The sequence below is a fragment of the Nematolebias whitei genome, chromosome 21, assembly GCF_014905685.2.
Source record: "Nematolebias whitei isolate Nwh7 chromosome 21, NemWhi1, whole genome shotgun sequence".
Lineage (NCBI taxonomy): Eukaryota > Metazoa > Chordata > Actinopteri > Cyprinodontiformes > Rivulidae > Nematolebias > Nematolebias whitei.
Window position 1 is genome coordinate 20,235,366 of NC_056518.1, and position 23,594 is coordinate 20,258,959.

Sequence of the window (23,594 nt, forward strand, 5' to 3'; positions counted from 1 at the left end):
CCAGGAGTGAGGCAGTCAGCCCAGGAGTGAATCAGTCTAGGAGTGAGGCAGTCAGCCCAGAAGTGAGATAGTCAGCTCAGGAGTGAGACAGTCAGCCCAAGAGTGAGGCAGTCAGCCCAAGAGTGAGGCAGTCAGCCCAAGAGTGAGGCAGTCAACCCAGGAGTAAGGCAGTCAGCCCAGGAGTGAATCAGTCCAGGAGTGAAGCAGTGCAGGAGTGAGGCAGTCTGTCCAGGAGTGAATCAGTCAGCTCAGGAGTGAGACAGTTTGTAAAGGAGAGAGGCCGTCAGTCCAGGAGTGAATCAGTCCAGGAGTGAGGCAGGCTGTCCAGGAGTGAATCAGTCAGTCCAGGAGTGAATCAGTCAGTCCAGAAGTGAGGCAGTCTGCCGATCACCGAGGGTCCAGGACAGCAGCCAAGACCACAGGTGGAAAATGAAAGTGGGCTGTATTGGAGCGAAGGAAATGGCCTGTGATTGAGGTCAAAACTACAAGTTGTTCAGACCAAGGAGAAGAAATAGAGTAGATGGAACCAAAATGAACAACATATAAAAATTGCAAAGTGTTGCATTTAGAAGCTTACGTATAAGATACTACAAAAACACTATTCTCACTCCTTTATTTCCTGCATCTCTTGAAATGATCTTGATCACGTCTTGTTTCTGCAACGTTCCAAACCATCCTACATATCGCCCTTCTCTCTATACCTCTTCCGTTCCCTCTCTATAGGGCCCTAACCAAGGAAAAGCAATTTGCAGCGGCAATCCGTCGCTAATTCTCACTCAGCGTTCATGAAAAATGTATAGCAGCAGCCTGACTGTAGGGAGATGCAGATTGGTGCTGGGCCCTCAGCAAATGCCTGGCTCTGCATTAATGGAACATTATTTTCATCCTTTTCATCCCTCCATCCTTCCCCTGCATACAAACCTCATCCTGTTTCTTGCAATATGCTTATATCCATAAATAAATGCTTCTTTTATGGCTGTCACAGAATCTGATAAAAGAAAAACTACAAAATTCTGAACTCGGTAGCGCATTAGCAGCTTAAACACCCCAAACGCTGCTATCTGCAATCTAAACAACGCTGCGTGATGATTTGTGTGTGTTTGTGTGCGTGCATTTGCCTGTGAGCACAGTGTGCAGCCGGCTAAACCTTCTCAAAGATAATAAGAGGAGAGAAAAAAAAACTTTATCTTAATCTTTTAAAGGCTCGACATGAAGCACGAGTCCAGCTGTGAAATGGGTCGTCTCTGTGTTTGTGTGTTTGTGAAAGCGTTATTTTCACGTCAACTCAGATGCGTAGATGCGTTTAAAAAAATCTTATGAGAGTAGATTAATAACAGCAGTGTAACGCTATCAGGACGAGTCACAGTGTGCATCATGCATAATAAACCTCCCAAGGAGTTTGCATACATACACACATATCTGGTCACTATGGCAACGCTGGCGATGCTGCTGCCCTTAACTTCAAAGTCAGATGTAATTTCAACCTCCAAACAGCCAGAGGGAGCCATGGTGATGACAGATTCCTCCTCTGATGGCTTCTTCCTCCCTCCATCCCTCTGTTTTCATTATTTTACTTTTTTCTTCTCCTTTTCTGAGTCGTCCCTCCCTCACTCATTCATTCATTAGCCTGCTGGGAGTGCAGGCATCCAGGAACCAGATGCAAAAATAAACCCAGAAATGTGGATGAGTTGAGACTTAGGGAGTGACACAGGAGGGGGAGGGGGGGGGGGGGCATATAGGCTGCTGGAAAAATAAAACCAACAAAATTAAAAGTTATAAAACAGCAGTTTTGTATCATATGTCTCTTCAAAAATAAAATATTTTTAATTAAAAGAAAAGGCAAATTGGTGTTAAAAGTCATTTAGCTTCAAATATGTGTCCATTTTTTCTATAGAAGTTTTTATAATGTGATGAAATGTCATTTAACACAAGAAAATTTTCAAATGCTAAACATAAATATGAAACTCAGTTTCTTAATGTTTAGCTCATTTTGTCAAAATGGCATTTGCTGCAATTTTTGGAAAGACTTAATTTTCACATGTCAGAAAATCAGCGTGTCAGTGCTTGAAGAGTGTACCTGACACTATTCAAACTACGTTATGTAAAGTGAAGTACTAACACATTTCAATAAGGGATTTAGTACCTAAAAATGTAAAAATAAAAGTAAGGCATGAATGTCATGTTCACTTTTTTTCTGGTCTAAAATAGCAGCTTTTGGGTCACACACTGTCACCCTGCACACTGTCCTGTGAACGCAGGGAGGACAGTTTGGTTCCTGTTCTGTGTCCCTGAAAACACATTAAAAACACAAATACCGATTCTTTTCCTGCTGTGAGCTCCAAACACCAACAGGTGCATAAAAATGCATATACTGACACACACTAAAATCCTCCTCGCCGTCACCCACTTTTCATCAACATCATCCACTTTTTACGAGGCGCTGTTTATGGAGAACCCTGCCTGACATTGTTACAGATGTGTGTGTGCAGCTGTGCTGATGGAATCTAACAGCAAAAATCTGCTGCTGCTTCTCAGGCCTCTTTTGTCTTGAATTTGAACCAGTCTTACAAATCTGCTGAAAAAAAAAAGCTTTGACAACAGACACTAACTATGGGAGGGGAACTGATTGGCAAAGGATTTTAAAAAAGGATGCAGAAAGGGAACGTTTCTCTCCTTGTAAGGTCACTTTTCGCTTGCCTTCCTCCTCCTCCCTTATCCCTCCCAGTGTTTCTCCTCCTCTGTAGAAGAGCTTGGTGGAGAGGCGCCAGCGAAACCAGACTGGTGTTTTCTTAACCAATTTCATCCCTCTCCCTTTCCTTCTCAGTCTTGAATTGACATGGGACAGTTTGCATGTGTAAGTACGATAGGTGTGTATGCAAGGGCAACACTTGGAACAGAGTGCATGCACAAACAGGTTTACTATCTGCCCTTTGCTCTATTGTGCAGAGCTTTAGTCAACAAGCCTGTCAAGGGTGGTTGGTTATTAACAGGGCCTCCTCTGCAGTTGAGGAACTTCTCTCCCCCCGTCTGTGTGCACCTCAGCTGCCCAGCCTTGTGTTGCCAGTTTGCTTTACACTGATCATGGCTCCTGAAGGGTAAAACAGTGTGTGGCTGTCAAATTTTGCCAAAAGATACAACTAAAATCCTGCAGGCAAGCAAAGGACAGCGAACTGATTCCCATAAAGAAGCTCTTTTTTTCCTTTAGATGTAATCAGATTACACCTCAGCTGCTGAAAGGTGCAGGTAGGGAAGTCCCACTAAAAGGGAATTATGCAGGACTAGCATGTCACAGTTTATAGTTCATGCTCCAAGTTGTATTATTTTGCTTTGGATTCATTTTGTCATCATTTTAAAACCTTAACTTGTAGCATTAGAGGTTTAAATATTTAAAGAAAAATATTTAAAGCAATCACCAATAGTCATCGACAATCTTTGGTAAATGGTAAATGGACTGTACTTATATATCTTATCAAGACACTCAAAGTACTTTGCACTACAGCCTGTGCTCTCATTTACCCATTCATACAGCACTCTACTAGATCTACACAAATCTAATTGAACAAATCATTCTAAAGAGACTGATCAGTGATTTATCACATTCATACACCGATGGGACACATTGGAGGCAATGAGGAGTTCAGTGAGTGTCTTGCCCAGGGACACTTTGGCATGTGACGGCTGGTGGGGTCGAACCCCCAACTCTTGCACTGGAGGACGACTGCTCTAACCACTCAGCCACAGCCGCCCTGAATGAGCTAAAATAAGCTACAACCTAGTGGACTCATGATTGCTAAGAGCAAACCACGTCTATGAATCAGACTTTGACTCAGATTTCATCACTGTGGAACTTTTTGAGTAAAAAACTTTGTACAGATGAAAGAATTTCCCTGGACAGATCAATTTGACTTCTTGTATGACTGTGTTTTAAGCAGTATAGGAACAAATGGTTAAAAAAAAAATCTTGTTCCAGTCGCTTGAGGATCAGAAAACTATGCATGTACATGAAACTGCATGTGTGCTAAATGATTGATGAGGAGCAAATGAAAGCAGGTCAGCATGCGAGTGTAAAATATCCTGTCTGCATTTTGTATGAAGGTCTTCTGACTTGCTGTGTCATAATATCTGAGTCTGCGGTGAAACAGAGGTGAAAACACAGACTGTGTTGAGACATTTCATCAACAGTTAGCTCCCAAAGGACCCAGACTTTCTAGTCCTTTTAAAATGTGGTCTTGGTGGGAAGTTTCCCATTTTTCTCTTTCAACGACGGATTCATTTAAATTAAATTGTTATACCTGACTGTTTTCAGACATGGGTTTTTTGCTTTTGTTTAGCTTAAATCTAAGCAAAGACTAATATTTATTTGAACATTTTTGCATATTGTCATAGCATCTCATCAACAAGGTGGTTTTCTCATCTTTCAGGGTGTACGTTTCGTTGAATCTAAAAGTAGTCCCTTTTTTATTTCTATTCAGAAACGCTTTTTCTCATGTAGTTCTTTGTTTTAGGTGTGCCTCTTCTGCTTTCGTCCTCCACTTGACCAGTTTCTAAACTTTATTTTGAAAGGAAACGCATTAATCAAAGGCAGACCACATTTTCAGAAAATACAGTAGCTTCTTGGAATCACATTATTGGTGTAAAAGCGCACTTTTTATTTATTGTCGAACTATTAACTGCCATTTTCCTGACATAAAACCAAACAAATTAGAACAAATTAGTCATCTTTGCAGCAGGCTGCTTGGAAAATATGCTGAAATACACAATTAAAAATGTGTTTTTTTGGGCAAGATGTGGAGACAGCACTGGTTCATCTTTTGTGCTACGCGTCTTTATACGCTTGAATGATTCATGGGTCTATGATAAAAGCAAATATATTTTCAAAACATGGTCAGAAAAACTAAAAAAGCTGTGCTATTTCACTCATTTTTAGTCAAAGAACTTTCCCAAAGCCTGGAGAATGATGATCAGCGTCACTTCAAAATGCTATAAGACGACTGGATAAAGGGTGGGTGGCAGTAGTGCACATATAAGGAGTGTGGATGCAGCAGTCATAAAAGGTGAACACGGAACTCAAATCATAAAGTGGATTGTGAAGTCCTGTGGAGCAGTTTGTGTTAGATCTTCCCTCATACAGTGACAGTGAATCAAACCCTCCCACGCACATTAGGGCTGCAGGTTTATGTCTAGCGTGACCATATCCTGTATACCTCGGAGTGTAAAACTGTCTTCAGATTAGTCGTCCTATGGCGGCGATGGCGGGGAGCTGTTGCGGCCTTTAGTGCTGCTCTCTGTTCTAAGAATAGGCAGCAGAGTCCAGAAAATAAGCTCGTCCCTGGGTTCCCCGGCCTCTTTCTCTCCCTGCATACCTTCCACAACCTGCTAATTTAAGTATGTATAAATATTGGAAAGAGTGACATTACACAAAACAAATCAATAAAAAAGGAGCAATAACACAAGCGCTCTTCAGTTTTCCAGAACATCTAAGACTTTCTTTTTTATATCCATCATATTTCTTAACTCTCGACGCTATGCTTCCTTTCCTCCTCTCTTTCCTCGTGTGAGCTCTTGAATCTAACCCTGCTGGATGACATTACTCTGTGCTGCCTGCTGGCCCTGTCTGCCTGCCTGGGGACTCTAAAATAAAACACAGCAGTGGGAAGAGGCAGAGTGAGAGCACATACTGCACAGGCAGGCTGACTGACATGCTCTAACAGAGCACACATGCACACAGTGTGTGAAACAGCTCGCAGAGGACAGAGTGTACATCAGAGTATGGGCTGAATGGGCGTTTGTGCACGCAGAGCGGTGTGTGCGCGGCTGCAGGCCTCCCCAGCTGCGCCCTGTCAATCATTTATGACCTCACGCTCAGAAAAACAGAGGTGGATAGGCGCGAAGGAAGAGACAGAGTTAATGTTTCTGAATTTTGCCTTTTGTCTGATGGAAAATAAGTCAAGGAGGGGCAAATGAGCTTGGGAGGACATGCAAGAAGGTTTTGTCAGAGTGCACATGTACTAGTGTGAAGAACACACCACTGCTGGAACCTCACAGCCTTCAGAATTCAACATCCTTCACCCTGAACAAGCGACAAAAAGATAACCACGTTTCACTTCAGTGGTTCACGCCCCCTTCTCAGCCCCCACACCCCCAGATCTCACTCTGTCTTTCCACATGGCTGGCCATCCTCTCCCATGTCCCAGAGGATGGGAGGCTGTGCAGCAGCTTGGCAGGCTGTCAGGGGAACACAGGAGAGCTGGGAGCATGGAGCGACTGGAACGAGGTGGCAATGGGTTGAGGAGGAAGTGAAGTCTGTAAACCTAAGGTCTTCACCTCACTGTGGTTTAGTTATAGCAACTTATAGCAAAAGATACAAAAGACTGATGTAGAGAAAGAGAAAAAAAACATCTGATCTTTCACTTGTATTTATTCCTGAACACAAAAATAATCGCTGCCACACACAGCTGGAAATAACAAGGCAGCAGGTGACATGGCAGCTGGTGCCAATCACACAGTCTAGCTCAAACACAATGCCAGCAAACCAACATGTTACTTTTATTGACCTGCAATCGCACACATCCTGGGGAAATCAGAGCAATTTTGAAAATGGCACCACTCGACCGAGAAAAGCATGATTCCATCAAGTCCCTGTGCAATCTAAGCAGTGATTTCTGATGTATAACACGGGAGGGAAAAGATCAAATACAATTTTGTTCAAAGTTACGACCTTTGACTTGGAAAGCTAAATTGTATTTCTAATAATTTCCACATACAATCAAACAAGAACAGTTGGCGATGGGTTTACAGTTTAGGGAACAAAAATAAACTGGGTTTTTCCAGGAAGGCTTTTGAAAAAGTAATTTCCCTATGAACATTTTTTGTCACTTTAAGGTCGATCTGTTCTACTGAACAGGCGCATGATTTAAAAATCGAGATGAAGAGATTCAGCAAGGCCAGAAATATTCTGAGCGAGCTGAAAACACCAAAAGAAATGGAAGTTCTTACTGAAAGTTAGTAAAACAGATCAAGTTAATAGAGGCTTGCAAATTTGTAAGGATAAAAATTTAAAGAAACACTTAAATTTAGAGCTATTAAAACTTAACTGGAAAGAGAAAAGACTGAACTTTATATTATATTTTTTATCTTACATATATTAAAAGTGCACAAGTCATTTTGTATCTCCAGCAAATTAGATTTTAAAAGATGGAGAGGACACTGTGACTCTCGCTTGTGATAAGTCACCAAAGCAGTCCCTTTGGTCTGTCTTCAAAATCTCCCGCCACATCACACGGCAGACTCTTCCCAAAACAAAAACATGACACTTCGCCGACCCGCTCTCCCTCGCTCCTGACAGAAAGAGGGAGACGGGAGAAAAGATGACAGCAGCTTTAGATCTGACATCAAACGCCGGCGCGAGAGTGAGAAAGAAGAAGAAGAAAAAAAAGAAATGGGTTACATCTCCACCGTGACAGCTTGCTGGAAAAGCTCGGCAAACGCCGAGCAATTTCTCTCTCCTTCTCTGCTTCCCTTTCCATCTATCCATCTTTATCTCTCTCTGCCTTTCTCATCAAAACTTGCTGCCGATTAGGATCTCGGCAAGCCTCTGGACGGGATGTGAAAACACACAGAGAACCCAAGGGGTAAAAAAATGAAAGAAAGAAAAAAAGACAGGATTAAAGCGATGAGGAAATATGGGTTGATAGTGGTGGTGGTTCAAATAGATGGGCCCCCACGCGACTGCAGTGGCTCCTCTCCTCGTCTTGTTCTCTCGCTATGGATTCACTGATACATCAAGGCCATTTCTCATTATAGCATCAGGAGGGGAAGAGAGCTTTCATGATGCTACTTTAGATGGAAAGACAGGGTGGGAGAGGGGAGAGGGGCTAAAGAGTGTGGGAGAATGAAAATGAAAGAAAGAAGGCGATAAGGCAGATGACACACTATTAGTATGTTAGAAAGGAAAAGACAGGAATCCCTTGATAAATGACAGATACAATAAGTCTGCAATTATTTGAAACAAATAAAAGTCAACCATCAGTCAAGACTTTCAAAGCACCAGTAAAAGTAGGATTTTATGACTTAGTTGGAGTTCACGCACTTAATTTAGCTTTTATTATTTCTGCAGCTTATTCCTCCACTCCTGGGCCTGTTTTCCAAAAGTGTCTGGTAAATTAAACTGCACGCACCTCAGGCAGAGCCAATATTTGTGACCATTTGCAAATGTCTATTTATTCTATTTTTGAAAGTGCTGGAGAAGCTGCTGGGAGAAAAGCGATGATTAGTGCAGCCCAAAAAAAAAAAAAAAAAAAAAAGCCAGAGCAACCCTCATACTGTAGCTCAGCCTGGTCACACAGACTCCTCTCAATTACTCCTCCAGTCAAGCTGTTTAATGGTTTTTTAGCTCGCCCAAATTCTAAGAAGCTGTGTGGGTTTTGCATGTGTGTAGAGGGAAATGTCTGTCCTGATGCATATGCTTCTCTAAGCATGTGGGTGTACGTGTGAGTGAATGGACCACAGGGTGATACATGTGGCCTTTCTGCCATCGGCATGAAGACCGATGTAAGCCTTGAAATGAGCAGTCAAATCCCATGAGATGTCAGACAAAGAAGCAGGTCACGGGGTCAGCACAGGATTCTGATTTGACAAAATAGCTTAAAGCTTAACATTGCAGTCTTGATTGAAATACATTACATATTGTGTTGGAGGGAACTTCTTTAGTGTTTTGATGTCTGGTTGTGTGATGTCTGTCACTCTTGGCTGAAAACAGCTGTTAAGGTGTGTGATGCAGAAATGATGTGTTCCCATCTTTTAGTTTCATTATTGCTATGTGTTTGGAAGGAAGCAACAGGATTACTCACTGGCAGACTGGAGGGACGGTCATGGGGGACCCCATCCTCACTGGTCTTCCCAGAATTCCCTGGAGCTGGACCTCTGATGTTGTAGCTTTCCTGCTGGGCAAGACACAAACAGAAAAAAAACACATGAAAAGGATGTAAAAGCTTGACTTTTGTCATTTTTTAACTTAGTTCTGGTTCAGATCGGACTGCTTGGAGATACTGAATAAAAATAAATAAATGCAGTAGTCCCTCGTTTATCGCGAGGGATCTGTAACCTGAAGCTCAGTGATAAGTTAAAAACCACGAAGTAGGAATAGTAGTACAAGTAGTAAGTAGTTTATTTTAGTATTTATATATAAAGGCTTTATAAACCCTTCCCACACTCATGCAATATTCTAAACAATGTTTCTAAACTCTAAACGCTCTAAAAGAGCACAGCATGTCATGATTTCAGCTCCCTGTTTCAGCTGCTCTGTGCCACCTGCAAGTGCTCTTGGCCAGCCCACTTCTCAGCGTTACACGGAAATCAACTGATCAGCTGCAGGAGGAAGGTTCTCCTGCAGTGCGGGCTGCACAGAGGTGCAGCAGGTGCTAAGTAATTTAAAAATAATTCATTTTAAACAAAAATCTCATGCTGATTGTGCAGCTCATCCATCAATCAGCCAATTGTGTGTCATGTCCAATCTTATTTTGAAAAAACACAATAGAGTAAGCCTGCGTAAAATGAACCGCGAAGTAGCGAAGGACTACTGTAAATGAATAAAACTGCAACAGTTTTATACGTTTGTCTACACTGTGACATAGAAATAAAGAAGAAGCTTGCAGAATGACATGTTTCAAAGCAGTCATATTACAACACAGGTTGAGAATAATTATTTTATGGTTCAGCAGTAAAAAAGCATGCCTCCAGGACATATTTGTTAGGCTTCTCTGGTATAAAAAAAATTAATGATTTCTGGAAGTGCACATGTAAATACATGATTACAAACACACACACACAAAAAAAATAAAATAAAATAAAAAAAAATTCACATCAGCAGCTTGCTGAGTATCCATTCCTGGTAACTTCAGATTAAACCACTTTGACAACATCTAAGGTAACAAGTGTTAAAGAGATGAGGAAACGGGCACTACAGGCTGTGATGGACTCCAACATTTACAGTTAGATGGAGTCACAGCACAAAAAGACACCCTTCACCAAGAATTACACACATTCTGTTACAGTACAGGCAGACAGAACGACTATCAGCACACCATACCCAACAATTCATTCCAACTAAATCCCACCCACTAATCCTCCAAACATACACACACATATAAACCCACATCAGTCCTATTGTTCAATCCAAGTCATTTTCTTTCCCTCTGTAATCACAAGCCTATCTAGTGTAAACCAATTTTCTCTCCATTGTTGGAGGTGTTGCCCTCTCCATCTCCCTCCCTCTGTATCTCTCCCTCCTCTCTCTCTGCCTCTTCTTTTCATTCACCATGAAGGTCGTTCCTCCATCATGTAAAGCGTCAGCGGCACAATGGCAACTTGTTAAAGAGCTCTGAGTGGAAGGATTAGTGATAACTGATCAGCGAGTTGCGACGAGAGATCACACGCAAGTGCTTGCACACAAAACCAGACGCAGCATGAATACACACAAATATTTGTCGCGCATACACACGCAGTGTCTTGAGGATTTTACTTTCAAAATCCACCTCTCCCCGCAGTTTGATTTCTTATCCGTTGTGTGATTATACTGTAGCAGGTGGGCAATATTCCTGTCAGCTAGGTGATATCATTTTATAGCAGGAGATAATCCTTCACAACAGGAGATGTATTATGTGAAAACTGATCTATTATTACCTGTAAAACCATTTGTGGATTCAGGGTATGAATGATGTAGAAATGATTTGAAGAGTTCATATCTTCAGAATATGGTACATTTTGCAAACTCCATTAATATAAAAACATACTGTGCATGATATAATGATATAACAGACTCATAATAAAAAAAGATGATGTATCCTGCATTTATTGCAATGATCATAAAAGAGCAATGATGCTAAAAGTCCCCATTAAAGGACATTTTATATTTAATAGTTTGTATACATGCCTTGAGCTGTTTCTCGTCCATGAGTCAGAATAAAGCTGGTCATTTCCAGAAAATAAATTAAAACTATCAAAAAGATACACATGCTTTCCAGGACATTTATGAATTTGGTTTTCAAGAAGATTTTTTTTGTGTTTTAAGTTTCAGGAAAGCTGATGTGGAACACCAAAGAAACAATGACAAATAGCTTTGTAGAAGTAGAGTCAGCCTTTTGACTTTCTATTTATACAAGAAACTAATAATTAAACTGAGTGATGGAAACTTTAAAGTGACTGTGACATCCTACAAATACAAAAATGGAAGAAAACATTTTAATATTTAAGAATTTTTGGCTAAATGCACATGATATTATTCATTTGGTCACATAACTGGCACACTTTCCTTTAAACTTGGTGCAGCCAAAGTGAAACAGGAAGTGACATCAAAGGAGAGCTCTTTAAAAAGGGGAACTTCCTGGTTTTTGTTCATTAAAACAATATCTAAACCCTGAATAATCTTCATCTCCGATTGTGACACTAAATCTAAATGTCAGATTCTTCGCTGCTGTCTGTGTCAGCCATAGTAGCAATGATCTGTTCATATGCAGGCATTCCCCTTTGACATCACTTCCTGTTACTGTGCATGCAAATATCTCAACAACTGTGCAGCTCAGCAGCTTGAAATTTATTTTGCTATATGTTATTCATGTTATTTTTCCAAAAAAGCATTTGTATTTATTACAACATTTTGACATCACGTGCTCTTTAAAAGCTATTGATTGCTTCAAAAACAAAACTGAAGTCCATAAAATTCACAACATTTGGTTTTTCTGGCTAAAAGTTGAGCTAATGACACGTTTGAAACGTCCAAATTTGAACAGAATATAATTTTCACAGTTATGCACATTTTTCAACACTGGATATTTTAAAAAAAAATGTAGAAACAAATGAATGTGTTCTCAAATTTTGAGAAGTTTGCCCCAAATACTGAAAATTAAGAGCAGAAACTGCCAATTACCATACACACGGGACTTCAGTAGGACGGCATGAAATATTAATAATTTATCATTATTGTAATTTCAATGTGCAATTTTCAGCATCGCAAAGACTTGCTGGGACAACAATATATAATAGGATAATTTCTTCTAGAACTTTTATACACTGTATATCAAGAACATATTTGGTCAAGTCAATGATCTCTCACTTCCGTCAATCATCAAAAAAAACTTGGATGATAGAGGCCAAAAGGCTGAAACACGAAAAGTGTTTCATGTCAATGAGAGAAGAGAATGTGGATTTATCACAACTAATTTCATTATTGCAACAAGCCACTGCTTTTTTTTTCCAGGGGTTGCCACAGCGAGCAAACTTAAATGAAAGATTTGGTCATTGTTTTACGCTGGATGCCCTTCCTGAAGCAACCTGGGCTCGAACTCACAACCTCAGAATCACAAGACCGCCACACTGACCACTGAGCTACCGCATCCATTAAAATAATTCACTGATATGTTTAAATGATTATTCCTTGAAATATACTATTTGTTTAAAAACATTTGTCTTTGGGCACATGCATTTTATGCAATTAAAATTTAAATGTGCTCAAATGAAAGTGTACATCACAAAGAAACCATCTTTGATTACTGTAAATGTGTACAACTCTTTGCCTGCAGGCTTGACTCATTTCAATGTATCTGTGAGAAGAAAGAAAAACAACTCGGTGTAACTAAATGAGAATGTTGGTTTTTAATACAATGTCAGTAATTAGTTCATATGCATCACTTGCAACAGGAAAAACACAATTTCCATGAAAAAAACAAAAAATACAGTGAGGACAATGAAAAGAGTGGCCACAAAAGAATTCAACCTGAAGTATCAATCATGCCTGAATGAATAAATAAATGATCAAAGACCCTCATAAACCCACCTGAAAGTTACAGGATCACATATCATAAAGATGGGAGAGACATTTAAATTCAATTCAGTTTATTTATATAGCGCCAAGTCACAAGAGAAGTCATCTCATTTGAGTTTAACTTCATCACAGACTCTCATCTTGAGCAAGCATGAAGGCGACAGTGGAAAGGAAAAAACTCCCTCATGAAGAAGAATCCTTTAGCAGAACCAGACTCAGGACAAGCGGCCATCTGCTTTGATTTGCTGGGTTTGAAAGTAACAGATACACAATGGCAGGTCAAGAATCACATGTTAAGATAGAAATAGTATCAAATGAAAACTATTCAATTGTAACAATTCATTAAAAAAAAATGAGGTCAATTTGTCCTCTAGTAGTCTAAGCCTATAGCAGAACAACAAGCCAACCCTAACTATAGGATTTATCAAAAAATAAAGTCTTAAAGCTGGATCATGTGTCAGCCTTACGGACAGAAACTGGAAGTTGGTTCCACAAGAGAGGAGCCTGTTAACTGAAAGATCTTCTTCCATTCTGCTTTTGGAACCTCTAGGAACCACAAGTAAGCCTGCAGTCTGAGAGCTCTGCTTGCTCTGTTAGGAAAATATGGAACAATAAGATCTCAAATATAAGATGGAGCTAGGTTGTTAAGAGCTTTGTAGGTCAGAAATAAGATTTTGCATTCCATCAACACTTCTAACATCAGGACCACAACATTGAGACAAAGGTGTACGTATAGAAAGCTATGTTGTTTTTTTTATTTTTTATCAAGCCTTGAAATGGATTTGTGTGCTGGGGGGGGGGGGGGGTGTTGGATGCCAATCGGGAGCCCTTCATTAAATGGTCATATGTGTTGTGTTTGAAACCCAGCGCAGAGACAAGTACACCTCCACAGGTAAATAAAGGCAAAAGAGAGGAGAGAGGTGGAGAAGATGTGCGCTGGTTTTCTGATGAGTGGACACACAGGTGGATACTTTCAGCTCAGAGGAAAAATGCTCACTCTCAGAGAAGAAGAGATGGTGCTGACTCAAGTTCAATATTTACACAAGCGTGACTCTCTGGTGTGTGTGTGTGTGTGCATGTGCATTTTTCTCTCTGCGGGACTTCAGTGTGGAGTGTGTCAAAGTGAGGTTGGCTTCACATCTCGGTCTAGGCTCACCTTCTTACATCATGAAAGTTAAATGTTTTATGAACACAGAGAAATGGGGCGGGGGGCTGTGGGGTCTGAGAAGCAAAAAAAAAAAAAAAAAAAGGGGGTAAGACGCGCAAAGGAAGGAAAAAAAAGAAAAAAAAAAAAAAAAAAAAGGTGGTAAGACTCGCAAATGAAGGAAACTAATGAAAAAAAAAAACAAAGTAAACTAAAGTGAGAGCGTAAGAACATCAGAGGCAAATGAAGGAGTGCTGCGAGTGCATCCTTTCATTTGAGTTTTTTTACAGTCCATTGTCTCAAAATCCCATTTCCCAGCTAATTTAGAAGCCTCTAAAATACACTCCACTCCATACCTTAAGCCTAAGGCCACAGCTAATCCTGTCGTCACACACACCCACACCCACACATACATATACACACGCACACACGGAGACACTCATTCATCCTCTACGCTTTTGAAAAGACTTCATCTTGGCATAGTAGAAGCGAATGAAGGATATTGAAGCAACGCGTTTGAAGTACATGAGGGAAAGCAAGAATCAAACTGTGAGTTAAATGCTATTAGACAGCTGTGTGGAGAGGCAGTGTAATATTAGATTTGATTGAATAGATGGCTGCTGAATGTGGTGTAATATATAGAGCTGGAGAGGTTTTATGCAGAAGTAAATCAATATTGCACCACCACCTCGATCCAGGCGCGCAGGAGTGGGAGTCAATCAGGGAACGTGCAATAATCGGAAAGCACAGACGTGTCGCTGTTTCACACAGGCTGCACTTTAAATCTTGAGCGCACCTGCTTTTGAACGTAACTTGCATCATCCAGCTTTCAAGCCAGTTGTGATACAACGTGTTTACAGCAGAAGAGATCAAACAAAAAGCTGTAGTTAATTAGCAGACTTGGTGATAACACAAACTGTAACCGTGGCTAAAATCAGTTTCATGCTCTCTTTCTTGGGGCTCACGCTTCATTTAAGAGTGTTTGAGGCTGTTTGCAGTCCGAGCTTTACTACTCCAGATTAAACAGGAAGTCAGGTGCCTCGCTCTGCCTTCTTCAATTGCATGTCTTGGAACAAATAAACGGTGTAACTGGCAAAACAGGAAGCAGCCGTTTGATGCCACCGCCTGACAAACATGTAGCAGCCAGAAGAAAATATCCAGATGTTGAATCAGGCTGACTTTGACTGGAGTAAGACTTAATCTTTCGTTTTCTAACTTTGAGTAACAGATGTGCCTTACAGAAACTGGAACTGGATGTTTACTACCAGTGCTTAGCGTATTTTTAGTTGACATTTTTCTTAGTTCATATCGTAGATCTTATTACTGATTTTTTTTTTTTTTTTTTTTTACAATGTATACTTTTGTTGGATGTAACTGGACCCTGTGTACACAATTCTGTTCCATCACATGTACCACGTGTGGTGTGTATGACAATTAAAGAACCTTGAATCCTCGACTCATTCACTCTATTGTGATCCATTTTTCTTCCATACATTTATTGGCATGATTCTCGTCCCGCAGTTTTCAAGCTATTTCAACAAATCATATCAAAATGTTCAGTTCTTTCAGGACAATCTATGACTTTTGGTATTGGTGCAACTTTAGCTTTTTGAAATATTTAGCTTTTTCTGCCATTTTTTTCTCATAGAAAATGAATTGAGCTCCTTTTACATCCTTCAAATATTTAGATGCGTTGACATTATTTTACTGCTCATTTCACATTTTGTTCTGATTTAGCTTCTTTCAGCTTCCTTGTGCAAATTTATATATTTTTTGGCTAATTTCAGCTGTTTTTTTTCCAGCTGTTTTTTGCTCCTTTCAGATTCTTTCTGCTAACTACAACATCTTTGTGCTTCTTCTAACTTCTTTCTGCTAATTTCAGCTTGTTATACTCCTTTCAGCTTACTTCTGCTATTTCAGCGACTATTTAGTTGTTTTTAACGCTAATTTTAGCCTTTTCAGCGAATTCCACATAATTTGCACTTATTTCAACTTTTTTCAGCCGAATTCAGAAAAAATGTGCTCTATACACTTCATTCTGGTAATTTAAGCTTCTTTCTGCTTTTTAAGCTACTTTTCAGCTAGTGTTTTTATTTTGCCAATTTTGGCTTTTTTTCTGGGCAAACATGTTCTTTCTGCTTTCTTCTGCCAATTTAAGTTTGTTCTATTTTTTCAGCTACCTTTTTAGCTAATTTCAGCAGTTTTTAGATTAGTTCAAGATTTTCATGGTAATTTCTGATACTTTCAGACTAATTAATATTTTTATGCTAATTTCAGCTTGTTATGATCCTTTCAGTTTTTTTTCTGCGAATTTCTGCTTTTTATGTAATTTCAGCTACTTTTTAACCATTTTCTGCTAATGTTAGCCTTTTCAGCTAATTCCACTTTTTTTTTTTTTAGCTCATTTCAGCTCTTTGCACTTCCCTATGGAAGTTTATAGTAGTTGAAGCTTCTTTCCGACTTTCAGCTTCTTTTCAGCTACTTTTTGACAAGTTTATCTTTTAAGCTAAGTTTCTCGTTTTTGTGCTCATTTCTGCTTATGTAAACCTAATTCAGCAAATATATGTTCGCTCTGCTTTCTTCCGCTAATTTAGACTTTTTTCTTCTATTTCAGTTACGTCAGCAAGTTTTAGCTAATATCAGCTGTTTTTCAGCAAGTTCTTCTGCTATAAACATTCACACTGCATTTTCACAGGAATTGCAGTTTCTCTAGTTTTATTTTATTTTATTTTTATAATTACATAGGTCAAATACTCAGATTCCTACAGTACTTTTGCGGTACTTTTTGGGCCCCAGCTCCCCCTTAGTATTCCTCCTCTTCCTCCTCCACACCTTTTTTTCTTAAGTCATCATATCCCTCATTCCTCCCACCTCCACTTCTCTATCTCCATCCTTCCTCCAGCTTGATTCTTTTCATCAGCAACACATTCATATTCCTCTTTCCTCATCCTTCCCTGTCTCCACTGCTCTTCCCATGATTATCAAATGAATTAGTCATAACCCTTTCCCCCTGCACCTTGGCAGATGCACATCTCTGCAAAATTTCATGCTAATGCCATTAATATTCATTAAAATTAAGCTTAATTGCATGTCTTTAGCAGAGAACCCCATATTCTTGCATTTCCCCTTAGCTGTACCTTGAACACCAAGCATCCACCTTGTGTCATATTGCATTAAGGACAAAATGCCTCCGTTTATGTGAAAAAATATACACATTTTCAAAAACGCATGCATAATCAAATCTGCAGAGTTAAGTATTTGGAAGAAGACTCTGTTTAAAAAGTGATGCACTTTGTTTCTGCTTGTCTATTTTTGTGACACTGCTCTACTTTTTGCCAGTAATTAAAATTAAAGGATCTTTTTTTAAAACTTTAATTTAGCTGAGCTATTAAAGGAAATGTGTAAAATAAATAGTTTTTAAATGCATAATAGATGTACAAAAAGCTTCAGAGAGAGGACGGGGTACAGGGCATCCATAAGAAACAACAAACATTTCACATCTCAGCTCATCTGCACGTCTGATGTGCACATACAAATGACATAATTAATTGATAAATAAGAAATAATTAAACAACAATCAGAAAGTTGAAAAAAATGAGTATCATTTTTGTGAATGTAGAAAAAATATCCAATCAGAGGCTTCTTAACACAACAACATTTTGATCTTTTTTATATCAAGGTTCAAGGTGACTATTGTCACATGCGGTACATGAGGTGGAACGAAATTGTGTACTCAGGATCCCAGTTACACCCAAAAATAGCAAAAATATAAACTATATATATATTATATATATTTGAAAAACAATTCCACTTTTGTCACTGTTTTCATTGCAACTGAGAAAGGTGACCATTAGAATGGAAATAGCTATGAGAGGACATCTGGATGTGTATGTGTATGTAACCCAGAGCAGTCTGTGTGTGTGTGTGTCAATGTGCTTCCAGCCTATCTTAATAGGTCCATTTGTAGCAGGTCCTGTTCTAGTGCTGTGTCCTTTAGATTGGATTCTATCTCAGCAATCCCCCTGACCTTTAGCACAAAGACTACAAGAAAGAACCAGAGCTGTAACACAGGATGCACACACACATACAGCATTTGTGTGCACACAGTCACAAGTAAGCATTCATAGTAGCCAACATAACTAGAAGTGTGAGCAGTTATTACTGGGGTCCAAGCCACTTGACGCATGTCCACCCTGGCTAATCTCATCCCCAGAACTCCTTCAACTTTGCATACAGCAGACTTGAAATTTGATGAGGAGAAAATATAAGGTCTTTCTGATGATCTCATTCCTAATCTTCTCCATCCTTGTCACTCCTAAGGAGAACCTCAACATCTTCATTTCTGCCACTTCCAGTTCTTTCTCCTGTCTTTTGGTCTGTCCCACTGATCTGATTTTACTGTTGCATTTTTTCTTTTGACTTTTGCTGGCACCCTTTTGTCACAAATCACACCTGAAACTTTTCTCCATCCACTCCACTCTGCCTGGACCCTCTTTTTCACCTCGTCACTGCACTCCCCATTTTCCTGGACAGTGGACGCGAAGTACTGTACTTGAAGTTTTGCACCTTTGTGTCCTCTGCTCCTTGTAGCCCCACTGTTCCACCTACCCCCCTCTCATTCACACACATGGACTCTGTCTTGCAAAAGCTGATTATTGTTCCTCTTCTTTCAAGTGCATATCTCCACCTATTCAAGTTCCCTCCCTCTGTTCCCTGTTCTCACCACAGACCACAATGTCATCTGCAAACATTGTAGTCCACGGGGATTCTTGTTGGACTGTCCATCCCCAGAGCAAACAAAAGAGGGGCACAGTCGATCCAAAATGCAGTCCCACCTTTACCTTGAAACACTCACATACACACAGTTAGGCCTGCCATTCTCCATGATATCCGATGGAGTTTCCCCAGTTTAAATGGGAAACCTCATTTCCATACTGAGCACAGATGTTTCTAACCTAACCAAACAGCTGGAATATTTTCCTGGAACATCTGTGCTCAAAGTGGGTAATGTTTTCAAAATAAAATGTGTTTCCAAGTTTTAAATCTCACCCCCTCCACCAACAGCAACAAGTGGTTCACTGATGTCCCCCATCTCTGAGGGATTTGAATAGTGAATGCTTGAAATTTCTGAGATGAGTTATTTTCTGGACTGCATTTTGATGTGGCAACACAAATTTTGATAGGAAAAAAAATGTACGCTTAGATGCAGCCATACATCAAAATGGATGTCAGTACATTGCTTAATTTACAAGTTATCCAACTCATAAGGTATTATATACAGTGTATATTACATTATATTACATTATATATATATATATATATATATATATAAAAAAAAAATATATATATATATATTTATATATATATATTTTTTTTACAAGCTCTTAAATTAAATAAGAAGCCTCAGTTAATATCTAGCAATCCATCCAATTTCGTTTTCCTGCCCTTTCCCACATCTTGGGTGGAGCTGGTGTTTATCTCCATCAGTCACTGTGTGAGAGGCGGAGGGACATATATACAGGTCTCCAGTCCATCACAGGGACAGAGACAAACCGTTCACACTCTTCTCTTCCACCTAGGGGAAACTGAGTTACCAGTTAATCTAACAGGCACGTTTTGGGTCTTTGAGAGAAAACCCGAGTACCTGGAGAAAGCCTCTGTGTACAAACTCCACATAGTAAGATGTGGAGGTGCACCTGCTGTAATGAAATTACAAAATGAAGCATAGCTACACATCTTATTTAAAATATCTGGAGACCAAAAATGATCATTTCATTGCAGTCTGCACACATTAGCCTGTTAATTAACAAAACGAGTTGAACAAACCACAAATAGCACAACGGCAACAGTGGTTCCCAACCTTGGTCCTCGAGGAACACCATCCTGCATGTTTTAGTTGTTTTCCTGCTTTAACACACCTGATTTGAATGAATGGGTGATTAACAGGCTCCTGCAGAACTTGATGAAGTAAATGAACCATTGACTCAAGTGCGTTAGAGAAAGGAAACAACTAAAACATGCAGGATAGTTTTCCTCGAGGACCAGGGTTGAGAACCACTGGCTTAGTTTAGCACTGTTGCCTCACAGCAAGAAGGTCCTGGGCTCAAGCCCTGGTTTGGACCTGAGGGTCTTTCTGTTTGGAGTTTGCATGTTCTCCTCAAGTTTGCAAGTGTGTTGTCTGGGTACTCCAGTTTCATTCCACAGTCCAAAAACATGTATAGGCTGCCTTCAGGCCCACCTCGCAAAAGAGATCAGTGATCTCATTGGGATTTGTCTGTTAAAAATAAAGGTTAATAAACAGAAAACATTTCTGTGTGGAGTTCTAGTTCACACACGGGTTTCTTCTGGGTACTCCTTTTTCCTCACATACTAAAAACATGTGTTAGGTTTGTTGGAAACTATAACTTGACTTGACTTTAGGTGAGTGTGAGTGTTTGTCTAGTTTGTCTATATTTGTCCCTGTGATGGACTGGAGACATATCCAGGTGTCCCTCACTTCTCACACAGTGACTGCTATAGACAGACACCAGCTCCCATCAGCAACCTGGAAAAGAGAAACAGGTAAATGAAAATGAATGGAGGGTAGAAAAACTTTTAAATGACTTGCCCTGCCCTAGATTTTAATTACAGTTCATTCTTGTAGCTCACAAATGGAAGATAACATGAACCTGACTTTTACAATGGGAGGTATTTGTCATGCTTCTGTTAAATTCCAGTTTCAATATAATCTTCATGATGTTCTAATGCTCATTCGGTAGATTACCAGAGAACTGGACTACACAGTGAAGGTATTTTCTGAACCAGCTGAGTTTTCAGTGTCTTGAAGGAGGATTTCTTTGAGCCTGGTTAGAAGACGAGAGGCTCCATCTGTTCACTGATTCTTTTCTAAATGAGATCTAAATCAAATCTACCAGTAAGTGAAACAGCATTTATAATCACTGCTGCTGTAGGATTTTAAACAAATTGTCAAATAAAAGAAAACTAAAACTTCCACCATCATCCTAAATTAGTCAGTGCTTCACATTTAGATGATCACGCCCACTTTGCCTGCACATGCATATCAGTTTAAGCTCAGGGCATTGTTCTAAAGGTCGGTGCAAAATTGAATAAATATCCAATTAGTCATATTTGCAGAAAAATGTATGTGATTTATAGCGTTCCTTATAGAGTAATTATTGTAAGAGCTGGTCCACTATCTCAGAATGGACTCCCGTAACAGTAGTATGACTTTCATCTCATCATCTGCTCTTATTTTGAAGACATGGCTGAATTTGTCTTTAGCTAGCTTTCTCAAAGTATTTGCATAGCTGCAACTTACACATTTAAAAAATGTAACTACTTACCCTTGAGAACTGACGTTCAGCACACCATCTAGATTTAGGATCGTGAGTTTGACGGTGATTGAACTTTAAACTTTTGCTAAATGATCACAAGTCATTTTTGCAAACTTTACAACTTAGCAACTTAGCCCCAAACTTTTTTTGGCACGAATGGGCGTGATCTATATACCATGTGACTCAGCAGAGACCAGGAATTGTTCATACATAAGCCAATACATTTAGAGAGCTACAGTTTAGAAGTTAAATGATCAGAGGCAAACACCTTAATGCTAGCGTCCCCTATAGATAAACATGTGTGAGTATTTTTCTGTGTCACACGCAGGCCATAGTTACCACCATGTGATCACCATTGCAGTTTGGACTGAAGTATAACTTTTATTAATGGAAGAAAATAAATAAATAAATGTTAACGGAACAGTTTCAGCAGCGTTTCCATGCATGCGTTCGCTCCCCTGTCTCCCCTAGATTAAACCCCTAAAAAAGGGAAAAACATACAAATCCTCCAGTCCAGCCACACTGATTTGTGTGCAGGCCTTCCCTTAGGGATGATTTCAAATGGAGCTAATAGTGCTAGCTGAAGTTGCCACTGTTAGGCCTTTTTTTTTTATTCTTCAACACAAGCTAATCAAATAAGTCAGCCTTTGTGCCTTACTCACTTCACACACGTTTTGAAAGTCCCTGTCACCACCAAACCGTCCACTCTTTCACTTAAACTGCTTTGGCACGACGATAAAGAGGACATTCACCCAAACAGGAGTACACCCACATGACTTCTGTACTGAGGAACGATAGCAATGTGTTGGCATGCTCGACTTTGACCGTGACATTTTTTGGGTACTTTTTCTTTCAGGAACAAATGTAGCGGCATTTTCTAACAAATGGCAGCTAAATGAGGCCCCTAGGGTGCTGTGCCGCTAACTATCGCCCCCCCCCCCACACACACACACACTTTTTTCTCTGAGCCATTATGATTGTCCTAACAGTTCCAAAAACACCTCTCTCATTCTTGTTCATTTGCATTTGAATTGCTACTCCGCTGCACAAAAACAAACATAAATCAAACAAGGTGGAAAAAAAAGGCGAGAAAAAAAAAACAGTGGCGGATTCTGGCCGAGCAATTAGCGAGTGTCAGTCATTGTAAAAGGTAAAAAAAGAAAAACACTAAAATGAAAACATCGTCTCGCACATATTCAGACGCACCATCAGGTACCTGTGCACAAAAACTGACATACTGTATACAATTTATATACAAATATCCTTTTTTTCTTTCAGTGTCATCATTTAGTTTTGGTCGGAAAACTCATCAAGCTTAAGTGCTCGTCTGCTGTGGCCAATCAGAGTGAAGCAGGCCTAGGGTTGCCGTGGCGATATGCGGGGACATTTAGAGGACTCCGATAAACTCTGCCATTTAAAAGGTTATGACAATTAACGCGGCTCTCCACAAATTACCACTGCCAGACCTTTACCCACGGACGTCTCTCTCCCTCTTATCACCTCACACCCAGCCTCGCTCCGTCTCCCTGCCTCCTCCTCGCTATCTTGCCACATGCCCTCCATTCTCACAACCTCTCCTTCCTCACCCCCTCCACCTCCTTTACTCTGCCCACCCCCTTCTAAGCCAGCAGCACATTTATTATTCCTTTAATTAACAGACTTCTTCACTTAATATTCAAATGCTGACCAATTAATGACATTGAACTTTGGGTACCCCACCCACACACCCACAATCCATCCCCTCAGCGCACACACCTTTGTTTCAACCCCCACAAAGTCCTATTGACTGTCTCCTCACACACACTTCTTCCTGTTTCTCATTTCCTCTGTTTTGTCTCCTCAGCCTCTGTACCACCACCAAGGTGAGCTCCTATTTCCGTGTGATTGAAAGCATGTGTGCGTGAGGAGGGAGCAGCCATGGTGGCTGAGGCAGCAAAGCAAGTATATGGCAAAGGGGTAATAAAGCCAGCGGGGTGGGCCGAAGAAAGGCGTGATGGCCTTTTAATTAACCTGGTGTGATTAAAAGCGGGGGTGGTGGAGGGTAAGGAAAAGGCCCTGCTGCTGCAGCTGGTTGGAGGCTGAGAGGTGACAGACAGGAAATGGGAAATAACGCTGGAAGTAATGAACTTTACAGAAGCCAGCTCATGTACCTGGATGTGGCAATCCAATAGCTTTATAAAGCTTTTATTAGTGGCAGAGCAAAAGAAAATAATAATAATAAATAAATAAATAAATAATAAATAAAAAAAAAAATATATATATATATATATATATATATATATATATATATATATATATA

General features: G+C 39.9%; 1 protein-coding gene across 1 annotated transcript in view; it reads right to left on the reverse strand.

Moving 5' to 3' along the window:
* LOC119427740 (AT-rich interactive domain-containing protein 1B) overlaps positions 1-22,858 on the reverse strand; it is a 121,693-nt gene extending 98,835 nt beyond the window's left edge. The window contains exons 1-2 of the mRNA XM_037695378.1: positions 22,751-22,858; positions 8,850-8,939 (exon numbers count right to left, since the gene is read on the reverse strand). Of these exons, the coding sequence (XP_037551306.1) occupies positions 8,850-8,939; positions 22,751-22,858 (198 nt within the window). The remainder of the gene's footprint in view (positions 1-8,849; positions 8,940-22,750) is intronic.
* Between the last annotated feature and the right edge of the window lie 736 nt (positions 22,859-23,594).